We start from the raw sequence: 16,915 nt of genomic DNA, 5'->3' as shown, positions 1-16,915 counted from the left end.
GACCTCTACCTGTTTGTAAACAAATGACGTCATAATGCTCGACAGCACCACGAGTTTGGTAGAGTTGAACTACGTTCAAAGTTAATGGCGAACAAGGTCGCGTCTAAAAGCCACGGTCTTTAGGGGATTACGATGGTCTCTGAAAGGGACGCGACCTTCGGTCCTACTTTCTTTCAGCTGAACAATTGCTCATTCATGGAACCCAGCTTTCCCCTTCCGATCTGTTTTGGTTTCGGTCTGTCTACCAACGTCATGATGACGTTTGTCGGGTAGAGGTCTATTTGCCGCACAACGCCACGGGGCACGGTATCCCCGACACCCTGCTTGACTCTGTGTGTGAAAGGGGGCGTTTTGCCCTAGCCCCATCCGACAGATTGCAAACTCTCCGCCTATGCATCTACCATTCTCTACCGTTTAGCATACTCGAATAGCGAGTGTTAGTAGACAGTTGATCACGTGGCGTCCGAAGTTCCGTGTCTACCGCACCCGGGGTCTTCGGATCCATTTGCTTTCTTTTACTGTTCATATCGATTGAAATGTTACAAGATACAAGTCATAGCGAGCTCATCAAAATCACTGTACCAATACGCGTCAACTCTCGTGTATCTTGAAGAAAAGCGTCCTTACTCCGTGAGTATGAAGTCATCGCGTTATCTTAGAGATGGCGCAATCCCGTCGTCATCATCAGGAACGTTTGGCAGGCTGTGAAATGCCCTTGTATAGTCTCTCGTGTCACAATTGCTAGACGTTTCGCAACGGGACTTGTAGGAAGTGTCCCATCTCCACAGTGAAGTATACAACAAAGCTACAACGCAAGTCAAACTAGATCATCCTAGACGCTATGCAGCTTACGGAAAAGCACATGTTGCCTCCACTTCGTCAAATATAGTGCCAGGGGCACAGTCAAAGGTATATATATCGTAACTTCGTCCGTTCTTTACGCAACGGTAAAAGCGATGAGGGTCATCAGGGTGCACGTAAAACCCCTCCTTGGGGCACGGCAAGGAAGGCGTCCCAGGAGTAGTCGGTGCCTCAACAGACGACGTACCGTCGGTGGCGATCGAAGTTGAAGTCGAAGGAGACGCAGGCACTGTTAAATCCTGGGATGCGGTTTTAGTGAAGACTGTTGTTGGCGTCTGTTCCTGTGGTGCAAGTGTGGCCGTGGAAGGTTTCAGGGCAGATTTTATAGCGGTCTGTAAGGGGTTCTTGAGCTCGCCACATGACCCAAGGAAATCGTCCATTTCGATTGCCCAGACCATGGCTCCGGCCAGGCCCAGTTCGTTGACGAATTTGGCCTGTTAGGAAATGTTTTGTAATAACGATCTGTGGCAGCGCTTTCGCTGTTGCGCCCAGATGTGATTAACTATAGGCAACCGGCACGTTATGTGAGTTGACTAGTCATGGGAATCCTGTACCTTTGCTGCCAATGACAGTTCATCGTCGTACCCTATCCATGTTGTGTCTCGCACGGCAACAGGCGCAAGGACGTTCGGATCCCGCCGGATTTTCCAGCCAGGCTCTTGGAGCACCTTGCAAATCTGTCCGTGTGAAATGGAAACAGGTTCATGCACGGAATATCCTCCAGATTATGACGAACGCTGTCTCTTCACCAACCATGTGTATATCCTTGGCTTCCCCCTCTGAAGACAGCTTTTATCAACAACGGTCTGTACAGTGTTAGGGGTAACTCGTTACAAGTAGATCGTTACTGTAGCTAAGCTACTTTTTTCGGTAACTTTTAACATAACTCTTGCTTTTGAGCTCTAGTAACATCTTGAGAAACTCGTTCATTTTTAGGTAACTTTTTCAAAGTAACTTCGAGAAAGTTCCAAGTTCCTTTTGTTCGATTCTCGTCTACAAACATCGCGAGCTGCGTCATCCCTCCCTATAGTGAGTTGAGACGATGAAATTGAGGTGGTCAGGACATCTTGACCCCCCACCCCTCCAGATCCGCCCCTGATAATGACAGAGGGCATTGTATAGTGGGGTTAAAACATGGAGCGGTTCTATACGACATGTGCGTAGAGGACAACTCATAGAACATAAACTTGCTTTGTGCTCCGTTCAAGAGCCTTATTACGAGATCAAAATCATCAAATCCCTCCCTAAAGAAGCACATAACTGCAGGCTTCTTTAGTCATATCAGATATTGGTATAGTTTTTGTATATCAAATCAATTTTGAAACGTCTGCATCGCCCACTGTGAGATCAAGATCTGAATTAACTATAGAAAAGTCAAGAACTAAAAAGTATATATTGGGTAGCAAGTAACTTGAAAGTAACTCGTTACTTTTCTGAAGTAGCTTAGGAACTTGAAGTTCATTTTCATTACGTGTAACTTGGTTAGTAACTTAGTTACATTTCTTGCACAGTAACTTAACTGGTAACGAGTTCCCTTTGTCGAGTAACTTCCCCATCTCTGGATCTGTTACTGTCTTGCTTGATACACTTCGCCCAGTCACGGCCCCTCGATCGCCCTCAGAGAGGAGCGATCGAGGGGCCGTGGCCCAGTTATGGGAAGTAACCCTATCCAAAGGCCAAAATGCATGGGACGTTTTCCCCGCGTCAAAACGCGTCCTTGCTCGCGCGACGGGGATCGCGCGCGTTGGTGGCACTTCCTTCCACGACTAGTAGGTACCATCCGCACACATCACAAAATGGGTACCGTTATGGGTGTCCTTTGCTTTTAATGAGAGCTCGTGCGTCTTGCTCAAGGTTTCGGAGAATGACACGCAGCTGAACCCCATCTTACGCGGCAGGAAAACAGAGACGTTCTTTGTAAACAGAAAGTTACGTTAAAAACGAACGTTACTCGTATTAAAGAGGAAAGTAGGTTCGCATACAGATTATCCTTACCTCATTATATCCAGCGACACCCGGCGTCTTCAGAACAGGGCCTTTCGGACCTGGACCGGAAGCTGGAGCTCCAAATCCAGGGTCTGAAGCGTTGGTCAGTTTGAATGAACGACCATAGAGTGGCATGCCCACGACAAGTTTTTTCGACTCGGCTCCCTTGTCGATCCAATACCTGATGCTGTATTCCTACATATTGGAACATTCGATGAGACGTCCCGGTATACCTTACCGAATATCCTTACGAGCGACTTTATCGGGCGCGATATCGGCGGAAGAGAGCGAGGAGCAAAGCACGCTTCAAGAAGATATCGTGGAAGAAAGGACAGGAGTATCCAAACGACGCTGGAAGAAACTATATAAGGAAGATCTGTTAGAAAACGTGAAGGAGGGGCGCTGTCGGCTGCAACCAGACGACACGAGTAGACGAAGGGCGGAAGATGGAATGTTCCGTGTATTCGCATGAGCGACACTCCCCACAATACTCTAGCGGAAGCTGCGCAAAACGTCATTGCTTTTTGCTGCCTCGTGAGCGCTCAGCATCGTTTCTTTTCGCGCTCTTCAAACCATGGCGAATATCCCGTGGCGCCCGTGGTTCAGCCACAAGATATTCTGCGGCAGACGACAGAGCGAGTCGGTGGTGTCGTCTGCTACGTGTGCACTATGTCACTGGTGATGTTCCAGCGCCGTGCGAATACTCAACATAAGACGCGACAGAACTTTCGTCCTGTGAGCCAGTTTGCGTATTTATGCACTAAAATATTCCGTGGCCGGGGATGTCGCTCGTGTGCATACACTGAATTCTGTGGTGAGCGGACAGTGCCAGTACCCGGGAAGTTGTGACGTAAGGCTTTGCTGGTCACGGGCACTCAACTGTCTCTGTCGTTGCTCCTTTCACCGATATCCCGATCCTTTGTCCGATAAAGTTACTCGTGTGGATACCCGGTGAGGAGAACATTCTGTAACCTACAACGTTCAATTTCTTCTCTGCTTCGGATCCACCTTCTCGCGAGCGAAGAGGTGAATTGTGGCCCGTCTTGCTGTTCCACGACCCGAAGTAATCGTAGCACATGACGTTGATGTAGTCTACGTAACTGCAACGGGTTACAATTAAGAACAATGAACTTTTGACACTTGTTCGGAATTGAAGTCGGTCCTTTGGGTGCCGTGAGGTAACCTACTTGGACAAGTGTGATACGTTGTACGCGCTGTCAATGATGACAGCATTGGCAGACACTGAGGCTGTTAGCAGGTACCCGTGTGACTCAAATGCAGCCCGCAGGTCCTGCAACGACGGATTTTACTTGAATCACACGCTAAGGGGAACAAAAAGGTGCAAATCTACTCCCTTGGGGCGCTAAGTGCGTTGGCACAACCAGGGGCTCTCGTGACTAAAAGCGTTGGTCTAAATGAATGTTACGGAATGGGGACTGCATTTCACATTTTGTCCTCACAGCCTAAGGAACATAACCGGTGCTCTTAAACGGAAATACTTTGCATTAAAGGGTATGTTAAGTTTTAGAACCTTGTGACACACATGTAAGATTAAGAGGGAATTGCTTAATCATATTGCATTGTTTCATAAAATTTCCGCAAAGTCTGTATTTCTGTAGGCTGTTGCATCCAGGGGACCATTTACGAAGTATGTTGACTATATGCTGGTGTATGAATTTCAGTAACATACAGTAACAAACTCGAAGAAGAAGAAACTTGGCGTTTGTTACCATGTTACTCAACCAACACGCTTTACATCTTCTCGCACTTGTGTTGTAAATTTCAGGGCCAGAGGTGAAGTGATTGCGATCTAAGTGAATAGAAGCTGTAATTATTCCCCCATATACTGTTTTTATTGCTTATTGGAATGCTATTGTTTCCGAAACATAGGTGCCCAGAAAAAAATCTCACCGACATCAAACGAGCATGATTTTCTCTGTCTTCCGGTACACCGCCTCTTGTCGTTGGATATTCCCAGTTCAGGTCCAGGCCATCAAACTCGTACTCGCGCAAGAACTTTAAGACGCTGTCTACGAACTTTTTTCTTCCTTCTGCATTGGCCGACATGTTCGAGTACTTCGCCGAGCCTTCGTTTTGGCCGCCGATCGCTATCAAGGTCCTTAGGTTCGGGTGGCTTTTCTTTAGTTGGTTGAATTTCTTGTACATCCCTGCAGCAACCTCGTGTTAGCGTATGATATCAATCGATCGCAATAGGACTTCGTTCTCCTACTTACCAAGGCCGGAATTGCTGGATGTATCCAAGTACGTGTCATACGGAGCTATTTCTCCGTCCTGAAGCGTTGCGAAAGCGTAAATAAGATGAGTGCATAGCGTGGGGTCTATATCTGCAACGGAGAACTTCCCAGGTCCGGTCATGTAATGGGACCACGAGCCCCAATAACACAGGAAAACCTTTTCGCCTGCGGAATACGAAGTGTATATACAGGGTGTCCCAGCTAACTGCAAACATATTTTTAAAAAATATATATGACACTTTTTCCAAGATGAAATCAATTAAACAAGATGAAAAATCACAATACAATATAGCATATCTCTTACCCAAAAAACTCGACAGGCCCAGCTTTGGCAAGTGCCTCGATCGCGTACAACCTATGGTGACCAAACTGTATCCTATCATATCTCGTCGCTTCTTAACAAATATACACTGCATGGGCTAGACATACAGAGCTTCTCATTGAAAGATCTGCGATCTATGTTTGTCACCTGACTTCACCTGCTTAGAGTCTATGGTTTCCATTTGTACTTTGACTCACTTGTTGTTCATGTTGTATATTCTTGGGTTTCTTCTTTTTTTTTTCAAATAATATTTTTTGCTCAAAGTTACATTGCACGAATCATATCATATTGTGTATTGTCGTCACGTGTGTATTGCTTGTATGTACTTTACTGCCGTTGTGCCGAGTATCCTCTTGGGGGCGTGCCCTCGTCAAGCAGCAGTCTTGCTGCTTTTAGGCCATCCCTTGTACATAGCCAGTGTAAGTTACATTCCCATCTCTTGAATAAATTCAATTCAATTCATATGCTAAAGGGCACTCCTTAGGAGGGCATTAGCAAAGTCCAAATGCAAGTTAATTAACTTTCATTGATTAACTTTTTAATTATAAAAGCTACGAAGTTGTCCCAATGAGAACATCTGTTCCTTTCGGTCACCTGATATCGTAGCCGTTTTCAGAACAAAAATCCGTTCGATAGATCGCCCGCAAAAAATTCGTGAAGGAACGCCATTTTTTTCTTTATTTTGTTCATTGCGCTTCTTAGAAGACGCGTCTTTCCTTCACCCCCAATGTGAGAGGGAGAAAGAGCACACTATCGCCTCTCGCGTCCTGGAAAAAGATTAAAAGGAAAGAGAAAATGCAACCCAAGATAAGGTCAGTTCCGATAGAGTCACCCGATACATTTGTTTTTGTTTTTTGTTTTTTCGCATGTTAAAGCTCATCTTCGACGCATGAGGCGGCTCTGCCTTCCCCCTCTCACGTTAGGGATGAAGGAAATACGCATCTCCGGCGATGCACAATGAACAAAATAAAGAAAAAAATGGCGTTCCTTCACGAATTTTGTGCGGGCGATCTATCGAACGGATTTTTGTTCTGAAAACGGCTACGATATCAGGTGACCGAAAGGAACAGATGTTCTCATTGGGACAACTTCGTAGCTTTTATAATTAAAAAGTTAATTAAGACATTGCCTTTGGACTTTGCTAATGCCCTCCTAAGGAGTGCCCTTCAGCATATGCTATATTGCAATTGATTTCATCTTGGAAAAAGTGTCATATATATTTTTTAAAAGTATGTTTGCAGTTAGCTGGGACACCCTGTATGTATATAGACTACAAGTAATGAAGAGACTTGGGTAGGATTAAAAACAATTGGTAGTTTTATTACATTTAAAAAAGAAAATTAAACGGGAAAGTACTAGAGATAGATTTACAGTTACATTTAGAGGTTGACGTTTCGTCAGTCAGCGCTGCCTTTAAATGGGACTAAACTTGAAAAAAGGTGACAGGGGAAAGGGGATTATGAGAGGGTAGAGTTTTCGTGGAGCGGCGTTGGTAATCCCCCAAATTTAATAGAATCTCCCACAATAATAATAATAAATATAATAATAAAATAATAATCTCCCATAGGTAATCTCCCATGTATTAAAAAAAAACTTTTTGCTTTTTGTTTTCTTTTTGAGGTCCGGGTAAACAAGGCATGCCTTCATTGCATGCATTGCATATTTTCAAAGTTACCTTTTAGTTGTGTAAACTAAGGAAGGTTTAAAACTAAGAAAGGCGGCACAAGGCACCGTGAGTACGAAGATAGTGCTGTTCTTTCTTTTTTCTTTTTTTTTTCCTCCGCATTGTACATCGGCATTGTATGCTGGCGACACCTGTCCGGTAGAAGGATGTGTTCATTGTGCTCCTTGGAAGTTGGATTTGCCGATACGGTAACTTATTGTCTTGTGCACATTTCTAATTAATACAAACGCGTGATTACGAACGAAACCCTAAGCCATGTGCTAGCCGTTCTCGGTTTTCTCCTTCAAGTATCCCCCACATATATGATGGAAAATTACGTACATAAATGCATACACACATACAGACAGGTATGTACCCACAGACATGCACGTACAGACATACACATATATACATATACACACGCATAATACATATACGTGGATACATACACATGCGTACATACAGACGTACATATACACATACATGCACAAACATACATGTACAGGGTGTCCACCGTAACTACAGAAGTGATTTTTAAAAACAGAAAAATCACTTTTTCTCAGTTTTAACAAATGGCAATGTCTACGCACACTAGGGCACAGGCAAGCTTCTGTGACGATGCATTAATTAAATTTCGTTAATTAACTTTTAATTATCAAAGATAAGAGATTGACCCAATGAGAACACCGAATCCCTTGGGTTCACTGGTAAGATTACCGTTTTCAGAACAAAACTCGAGACAGTTATAGCGCGAGGAAAGGGCCTAGAAATAAGGGGATCTGGTGGTCATTTTTCGAAGCTCAAGTAGAAGCGCTCCCATTTTCCTTTCCTCTGTACGCGTGGGAGGGAAAATATGTCTCAACAATCTGTCCCCAGCTACGACAGCGTTTTCGCTGGGCGAAAGGCTGCCTTGCAAAAGCATATATGAGGAAACGTTATGCCATTCGTTTGATCTTTTTACTACCAGGTATAGCTACTTATTGATGACTCGATGAGTGCTCGTTTATGATGGCGGTTGCACCACTTAACCACAGGGAAAACTGATCAATCCGTTAACAGTAAGCAGGCGGAAAAGTTTGAGGTTGAGAGGCGAGGATATCTCCAACAAAATACTGTTACAGAAAAACAGTATTGTGTTCGAAACATTATGATGCCGGAGAAAGCTATTAAATGCACATACGCGCTATGTGTATTAATTTACCTCATGGTCAGGATTAATGTGAAATAATATATCTTGGCTGCATGTAGTGGTATACTTTATGCCGCATGCTGGCTATGTGAGGGAACATAAATATTGCACCGTCTCTATGGACACATTCGGCAACAAGATGCCTACAGTAAGGTGTTGCCTAGAGAAGGGTACGGTAGCGGAAAGGTAGCCGTATAGTATTTACATTACTTTCTCAAATTTGTAGCGACGATAATATTGCGCTACATTTTCGTGGAGCAGCCGGTAGCGGTATGCCGTTACTTTGGTTTTGTAGCGGGTACAACACTGATACATACATACATTGTACATGCATAGCGCACGTTATTCAAGATTGTAATCGAATTATCACAGCGCACTGGCACCACAAGGAAGAAATCTAACACAAGGGGATCATTGTGTCCGTTTTTTTTATTCCCTTTTTTTATGAATGAATCTAACCTTCCCGTCCTAATGCCATTTTCTAGTTAGAATCGTTTCAGACGCAAGTGAAAACGACTAAACATTAGGCCGATTCCTACATATCATTACTACCGTAGAGCATGGGTACCGCATGCCCCGTTGTCACACACTCCACAATATACCTTTAGGCGTACCGGCGTTGTCGTTTCCATAAGATAGGACGAAGGACCAAAATGCTATGAGGACGACAGAGTACTTCATTCTTTGTCAATCCTGGGAGAAGCAAGTGTGCACGATGTATGCAGCGATGTCGTTCCTGGATGCACCTAGCTGTCGTCTAGGATTTACATAAATGTGTTAGAGCGAATGTTATCGCGGCGTTGACGACTCGCGCATGTTCGCTGCGTGAAGACAAAGTTTAACCAACATCCCGCTTATCGGTGCCTGTCACTGTTCCGACCCTTCCAACAATAGCCACCTTTTGTGACGCATATGTGGCAAGAATTCTGGGTACATGTTTGCTTTGATGAGTGTGCCTGCTGTGCAGGGATGTTACTTATATCTACTTGCATTACTTCTATGGTAAGTGAATAAATATATTTTGACTGAATTTATATCGCAATTACAAAACGTACCACCAGATAATCAGACTCAAATCTCCTACATGACGTAATCATGGCATGACGTAACAAAATATGCTTTTCCGAATTGAACCTATTTCCATTAATGCCAAATGGTATAATTGGTGTAACAACAACAATAAATACACCGATGATGATGAATGGGGAAATTCGCCACCTGGGTTGGAGTATATTTACATGTAAGATCGGTGGCTTAATCCTAACGGGTGATGTTGGTGGACATTGCTATAAGCCGAATAGAGTCTATACTATCAGCCGTTGATAGTTGCGCAATGGTCAGCGAGTCAATGAAGAAAACAATCCATTTCATGAAAATAACGAGAAATATCGCCATATAAAAAGCGTTAACTGTGTCATCAAGGCTGCGCGGAACCAGTGTTTCTACACTGTTGAAAGAGAACTTCACCACCACTGTGCTGATCGACATATGTCTGTTAAAATAGAACTTTACCACATAGCACGCTCCCAGCCAACCATCATTCCGAATGATATCATTCTGTGTCCATATTTGCTGAAAATCGGAGGAGGCGCCTGTCTGGGACACATTATGCATGTCCCAGATAGGCTGTTTTGAAAGAAACATGACACAGAATGATATCATTCGGAATGGTGGTTGGCTGGGAGCGTGGTATATGGTGTCGGCACAGTTCCCTTAGAAGTCGGCCCAGGACGCACATTCCCCCAGGGCGTAAGTCGTGACGTTGCTCACCTCTGTGAGGCCAACAAAGTCGAGCCCTTTCACCATCACCACCACCACCATCTATTTTAACAGTGTACTAGCCTGAAAGACAATCCTTATTTTCACGGTTTCCGAATTCCCGAATATGCCATCGCCAGTCTCTTTGCGTGCATTCTTTCCTTAAATATTTTTATTCATCGCGAGTATCTTACACAGGCCCAGTGAGAATTTTTGTAATCATGGTTAAATTTTTAAAGAAAATTATAAAGATTAAGACAGGCGGAGCTTGTGTACAATGGTCCCATTGGAAAGCAAAGTGTCCGACTCACTCAGGGACATACTTTTCGCGACACAGATTTTGACCAGGCGCCATTATGAAATGTACAACATTAACGCCGGGCGACGTGATGATTCAACACAAGAAGATATGGCATGGGGTACGTGAGTAATTCACACGAACACACATTTATGTGTGCATGCGCACGTGCTCATAAAAGGTAGGTGATATCACTGGCGTTGCTTTGTGGCAATCCGCCACTCTAGCAACTATACGTAACCACGGCAACCATATGTCATAGTATTTCGCCACAGAATCCGTACAAACTGGCACGCAATAAGACACAGTGACACGCTGGTATTTTACTTACCATGGAGAGAGTGCGACCGGTCATCAACCATGCAAGAGCTTGTCACGAGCTTCCTTTCCTGCGTAATATGTCTGGAACATTGGCTTTTCGGTGTGACATATGACTACGTGCGATAAAGTGTAAGAATAGAGCGGGCTTCTTTGGCCCAAGGGCAGGTTTGATAACATAATTATTGCCTTGACATCTTGCTGGACATTCCCAAGGATATAAGACCCTGAAAGGGCTTTATGTATTCGTTTTACGAGGCGACGGTATAACAACTGATAACTCAGAGTGTGGGAAGAAAAGAGCGCATTGTTTCACACGTGTGTCTATCTTGTTTACCCCAGAACTCTTGTGTCTCAGTAGTAGCTGCGTCTGTTGCCGAGTTTGTGACTGCAAACCCGATCGAGAGCAGTTTCGAAGCACTGTACAAATTCTCCTGGTACAGAGTCCTTACGTCTCCTGCTGAGATTACTTTTGTGTGCTGTTACACGGAATTGCCGTGCACGTGGGTTTAGGTGGGAGGAAGGATATGATTGATTGATTTATTGATTGACTGGAATAAGACAACAACAACAACAGATAAATTAGTGATGATGAATGGGCAAATTCGCCACATGAGGTGCGGCCCAGAAGAAAAAACAATGTTATGTAGAGAAATTGGCCACAAAAAACCTGCTACTCTATATTCCGAGGTTGCTAGCTGCTTAAATGAGCAGAGAGGTTAAAGAGAGGTCAGTCCTGTGTCCGTAAGGAAATGTCCAAGAGCTTCGATGGTCAGGCCCTGCAACGACAACGATGGGTTGGCCCAAGGACCGAGTAGCACTCGTAAGCGCTGCAGCGTTACCTACACTCTAAATCGTTTTACACCTTAAAGGGTGTAAATCAAAATGTTCATGGCGCACACCTTTTAAGGTGTATTTTAACACCCTCATGGCGATTGGGGTGTAAAGGGTATAATGCTAAATAAAACTGCTGGGTTCGTGGCAATATGCTGGTAACTGTGTATTCACAATTACCAGCATATTGCATATAATCACAGTGAGGTCCATATATGTATGCACGTCAAGGTGATTAAATGCGTGTAAACATGCACAGCCGACAAACAGACAATCATGTATGGCACGGCAGCTGTTCATGGCAATGAAGCATGGCAGCTGTCTATAGTCTTTCGTGAAATTGTAGACCTTCTCATGAGCAGGCACCTCCCCCATGTGCATGTTAATTACTTAGAACGTTGCATTTAGTTGTTTCTTCATGGATTTGCAGTGTGGTACCCAGTAACCCCTGTAAAATGCATTACATTGTTCATTAACCGCGACTTCTCAGGATGTTTGGTCCTCTCCTAGCTCTATGGTGTATACGTTTCGAAGGGAAACACTAGCATTTTAAAGATGTTGCTAGAAAAACTCGAAATTTTAAGAACGTAACCCTTTCATTAGCAAGAAGAAATGCATTTTATCAAATGTATGTGTGATCGCAACCCTTCATCAGAAATGCCACATCTACTGATGGTTCCAAGGAGATACTAAGCTGCAGCCTTCTATGTGCCCCACGAAGATTTTGAGAGAGCGTCCAAGCTCCCCAACGAGACGTCCTCCACGGAAGCAGAGCTATTCGCAATCAATATGGCCCTTCAGCACATCTCGTCCTCCCCACCTGCAGAGTGGACGATCCTCACCGACAGCAAGCCAGCCCTGGAGATCCTGGGTTCTCACGCCACCAAAATCATCAGCGACCTCCAAACGGCTATCATCGCCGCATGCGACTCTCTTTGCGCCTCTGGCCACGGTGTGCGGCTACAGTGGGTTCCCAGCCACATAGGCCTCAGTGGGAACTCCCGAGCGGACGCCGCCGCGAGGCGTGCCCACCAAGACGTCGGCCCGCCAGCTAGTATGCCGCTCACATCGTCCGCCTGCCTTATAAAGATCCGCGAGTGGTGTGCCTCCGAAATGCGTCGCTCTGTCGAAGACGCTGTACGCTCCAATGCGTATATCCAGTCCATTGACCCGACAATGCAATTCGCTCCATACCAGCAGCTCGTCCGCGCAGAAGAAACGCTGCTGCATCGGCTCCGGCTCAACGTCGCATATACACCGCAATACCTGTGCAGGGTCGGAAAGCGTCGCTCAGCCAGCTGCGCTACCTGTGGCGCAGTAGCAGACGTTGAGCACCTCCTACTAACCTGCTCGGAGTACTCTGCAGCCCGCGCTGTCCTCGCCAATCGCCTCCAACGCCTGGGACACGGCTCGCTCTCTCTGGCCGTGCTTCTCGGCCCCGTCGCACGCCAACAGCAGGGAGCCGTTACAAGGGCTCTCCTGCAATACCTACAGGACACCCAACTGAGTGTTACGTTGTGAACTGAGAACCGCGGCCCTGGGCACTCGCCCCCACTGCAAAGAAACCGGCGGTTTTTTTTTTTTTTTTTTTTTTTTGCTCCACCAGGGCGTAGCAAGCCGACATAGGTCTGGCTGACCTCTCCCTGCGTGGACGCCACCTCCTCTTTATTAAACTTATATATACCCCCCCCCCCCCCAAGGAGATACTACTTGAACATGCCCCAGAAGCAATTCAGAGTTACATTCATGACCGTGATATTCACGCAGAATCGATAGTCTATGTGAAAAGTGCAGTTGGTAATGATAACGCATTTGCTGTTGGCTGTGTTGTTGCAAAAGAACCTTCCGAGGAGGACTTACCCGTGTTCGTTGAGATTGCAGGCATATATGTTATTAACTCTGATACCATTTTTCTCATACAAATATTAACTGCAGTTGAGTATGATGAGCACTGTCATGTATTTGTTCTGTCTTGCAATGAGGAGCAAAGTGTTTTAAGAAATTTAAGCACTATCTCAACAGATCTTCTAAATCTGCATATATTATCTGATGGTAGACGTGTTGTAAGTCCACGCCATGCACTTTTGTAATGTAATTTCCCGTTCCCTATTGTTGTATATATTTACTTTTCTTCATGTGAACGAAAATAAACATACTCCCTTTATACACCCAGGCGACACACTTACGACCATATTTCACCTGAGGGTGTAGTACACCATTGTTACACCCTCAGGAACTTCCAAAACAAAGTTTTAGGGTGTGAAAGGGGTGTGATCTTTGTTAGTACACCTATTTTACACCTTTAAAGGTGTGAAACGATTTAGAGTGTATGGATAAATGCAAGCAAGGCCGTCGTCGTTCGTGACCGTAGTTGTCCTCCAGCGCAGTGGAGGGTGACTCCGAAATTGTGCCATCTTTAGGCTGAGCACAGGTGGGTGCGGGTAAGACCTGTGCTTTTGCGTGTTGACCTTACGCTTGGTCCAACTTTGAGTTCGCAAATAGTCCCAGGGTCTACACCTAGACAATCTGGGACCACATGGAGTATCTAGCTCGCCCATCACACCTCTCATGTGGCACGGGACGATGACGAAGTAATCCATCCAATGAAGTCGCGCAGACGTTCAGCATCTATATACTTCTACAGTGTTCCATTCCTGCTTCACCATCAGGTCTGAAGGACGTTCCAGCTTGCGGATATGCCTACTCCTCCAAGACTGGTTTATCTTTTCATTGATTGATCGATTTTATTTGCACGGGAATTTTCATAAACGTGCGGCATAAAGTTAATAGCGAAAGCTGGTGAAGACTGCCGACAGCATGGACAGAACAATGTAACATATTATGACACGTAACCAAAGTAAAGGTCCGTCATGCTGTGTTAGCCTGCAAGATCTGCGTCTGTTCTTACGTATGCGCACTTGCTTACGTTAAAACGAAGAACGACTTTGCTAGGAGGTCTTTTTGTCAAGATATTTGACAACCAGAGGACATTATGTTTTCAATAAAAGACATATGATATGCTGGCATCTCCGGTATCCATCGTCCTGACGAATGATATGCCTGGACCTATACTGCAAAGTGTCGACCTGGTTTGCGGTGAGCTGTCTGTCGTTCTCTTGTTCACAGCATCGAGTATTAGCCGGGCGTCAGAGCGGGTCACTGAACTAGAGCAGAACAAACATGTATTGGGCAGGACATTAAACATTTACTGTATTGTTGTCGTGTGCCAGGGGAGCAAGACCTCCGGAAACATTGCTTAGAGGCTTTCAACCTGGTCTGGAGTCACCAGAAGATCCAATACTTTGTGGTTACGGTTGCGAATGTCTTAACTACAGCGCCATGATGATGCCGTACAGCTCTGGAGCGGTGGAAGATGTACAATGGGACAGACGGGTGCGTGCAGCTCTCAGCAGAGAGTTCTGGAGGAACATAAGCGGCGTGTGGAAATTACTTTTATCGTAGAAGCATTTGCAAAAATGCACAAACACTATTTCGCTCGGGTTGTGTATAATCTGAAGACTTTGCTGCCGCATGAGGGACGAACTTCTTACCCATAATGCCAGGGATCACAGGACGGCACATCGTCTGTGTCGTCACTGTCGGTTTGCTGCCCAAGCTCAGGCTGTGTTCCCCGTAAATCTCGTCCACCAGCTGGCCTGCCTCTATGTCATCCTCTGCATATCACTGGACAAACCGGAGGAGGTGCAACAGTCAAGGCGGGATGCTGGACGTTGGTATTCTCTTATGCTTAGGGATATCGGCAAGGCGTGATTGCTTGGTGGAACGTTGAGGAGCTTCGTCAAGAGCTAGCTTGAGATAACGAATATCGACGCAGTCGCGTTGTAATTTGTGTATGATGGCGCAGCGATTCTTGTGACAGAGTCAGTGGGGGTTGCTTAGATTCGGCTATAGTCGCTACATTAGATATTGCCCGGAGAACGCCTAAGCAGCTTCAAGCTCTCTGTCAGCAATGTGACTCAATGTGGCTGTTACAGCTCAGTGGCAGCTTGCGACAAGTTGACTCTCCACGATGCCGTCACCCCAAGCAACAGCCACAGTTTGGGCCAACCTTAGCAGTAGCTTGACTGACCTAGCTGGCCTTGGTTGGCACATCGCTGGCCAACAAGTTTGTTTCTTGACACGGATCTGTACCCTAGCCAGTGACTTGCCAAGTATTGGCCAGCCTGCATTGTGCCAAGCTTGTGCCAAGGTACAGACTAAAGCAGTCCCGTGGATGTCACGAGGACATCGGTCTGGGATGTCGGGATGTCCGTCGACATCTATTTGACAGGTGGATGTCTACAGGATGACCTAATGGCCTATGATGCTGCCAGTTCGTCGAAGGGATGTGTATGGGACGCTACTTCTGCATGTAGCTACAGTGAATCCAACTATTTTTATTTCTTGAGAAGTGAGCGCACGTTTGCAATAGAAATCACCGTTTTCTTTTTTTTTTTTTTTAACCTCGGCCACCACACATTTCGTTTTCTGTTTCTCCTTTTTGTTCGATGTGCCGTGCAGGGAATTTCCGTGCACGTCAAAACCCTCAGGTGGGCAAAATCAATCCGTAGACAGATCCCTGTGGCGTCGCTCATATTCATACTTGTTTCGCGACGTAAGGCCACGAATTATCATCCTTTATTTGTTGCTAGAATTCCCAAAACGGACAATGAGCGCGGCGTTTTAAAGTGCAAATAAAAAAAGAGAGAGAGAGACAGAAATATCAAAGCTGCCCAAGACCACTACGACCAAACAGCTCACAAAGAAAAGCAAATGAATTTCTTTCCTGAGGAAGTATAGATACTATACATTGGTTGGCTCGCGACCTTCCACAAATTCCAGAGCCATGTTCTTCAGTGAGTCAAAATGAACGGTGAGGTGTCTAAGTTTAATTCGATTGCGTACACAAACATGAAATGAGGAATTGCTTCGCGTATTAACTCACCATGAAGATAACGTCTGTGTTTCTGACTGCTTTGGTTTGAGACATTCAGTTGGTCCATCGTAAGTCGAACTTGCGCAGTGCTGCACCATCCCGCGTTTCTCTCTCCCCAAGCGACATACCGAGATTAGGCCAAGCTTGGCAAGCGCTTGGCTGGCCAACCTGGCCGTGCTTGGCAAGTACTTGACTAACGAGCTCGTTTCTTGGTACAGATCTGCCCCTGAAGACGGCTTGCCAACCATCGGCCAGCCTGTGTATTGCCAACCTAATACCAAACATAGCCAACCAACCTTTTGCCAAGCCTCGGCCAACCTCTTGCCTAAACGGCATGTAGGTAAGCAACTTTTTTTTTTTTTCACTATAATCAGGACGTGCAGAGAGTCACGTGACACCACTGCGGCGCTACAGCCACAACCCACGCCAACGTAGCGATTATACAGCTTCGATTTATGTCTTCACGGACAATTACACATAGGATGTGAAGCCGAC

General features: G+C 45.5%; 2 protein-coding genes across 11 annotated transcripts in view; one reads left to right on the top strand and one right to left on the bottom strand.

Annotated features, from left to right (window-relative positions):
• Nucleotides 1-500: 500 nt before the first annotated feature.
• Nucleotides 501-10,844, bottom strand: LOC135388643 (chitinase-3-like protein 1). 6 transcript variants are annotated; one of them, XM_064618315.1, is made up of 10 exons: nt 10,664-10,844; nt 8,891-9,033; nt 5,407-5,457; nt 5,082-5,267; nt 4,759-5,015; nt 4,035-4,138; nt 3,824-3,947; nt 2,857-3,042; nt 1,416-1,538; nt 501-1,295 (listed from the first exon to the last, which is right to left on the bottom strand). In XM_064618315.1, exons 2-10 carry the CDS (start codon nt 8,955-8,957, stop codon nt 849-851), a joined length of 1,545 nt encoding a protein of 514 aa, XP_064474385.1. In that variant the 5' UTR covers nt 8,958-9,033; nt 10,664-10,844; the 3' UTR covers nt 501-848. The 6 variants fall into 6 exon arrangements, with proteins under 6 accessions (XP_064474385.1, XP_064474386.1, XP_064474384.1 ...); XM_064618316.1 differs by lacking the exon at nt 10,664-10,844 and having other exon boundaries at nt 5,082-5,307; nt 8,891-9,138; XM_064618314.1 differs by lacking the exon at nt 10,664-10,844 and having other exon boundaries at nt 8,891-9,137.
• LOC135388639 (uncharacterized) overlaps nt 9,151-16,915 on the top strand; it is a 64,455-nt gene continuing 56,690 nt past the window's right edge. For 4 of the 5 annotated variants that reach the window (XM_064618307.1, XM_064618306.1, XM_064618305.1 and 1 more), the window contains exons 1-2: nt 9,151-9,278; nt 16,639-16,760. The gene's annotated coding sequence lies outside the window, so the exon portion shown is untranslated. The remainder of the gene's footprint in view (nt 9,279-16,638; nt 16,761-16,915) is intronic. The other variant, XM_064618308.1, reaches the window with a different exon arrangement.

This window comes from Ornithodoros turicata, chromosome 3 (assembly GCF_037126465.1).
Source record: "Ornithodoros turicata isolate Travis chromosome 3, ASM3712646v1, whole genome shotgun sequence".
In the NCBI taxonomy this organism is placed as follows: Eukaryota; Metazoa; Arthropoda; class Arachnida; order Ixodida; family Argasidae; genus Ornithodoros; species Ornithodoros turicata.
This window is presented reverse-complemented; position numbering and strand designations above follow the sequence as displayed.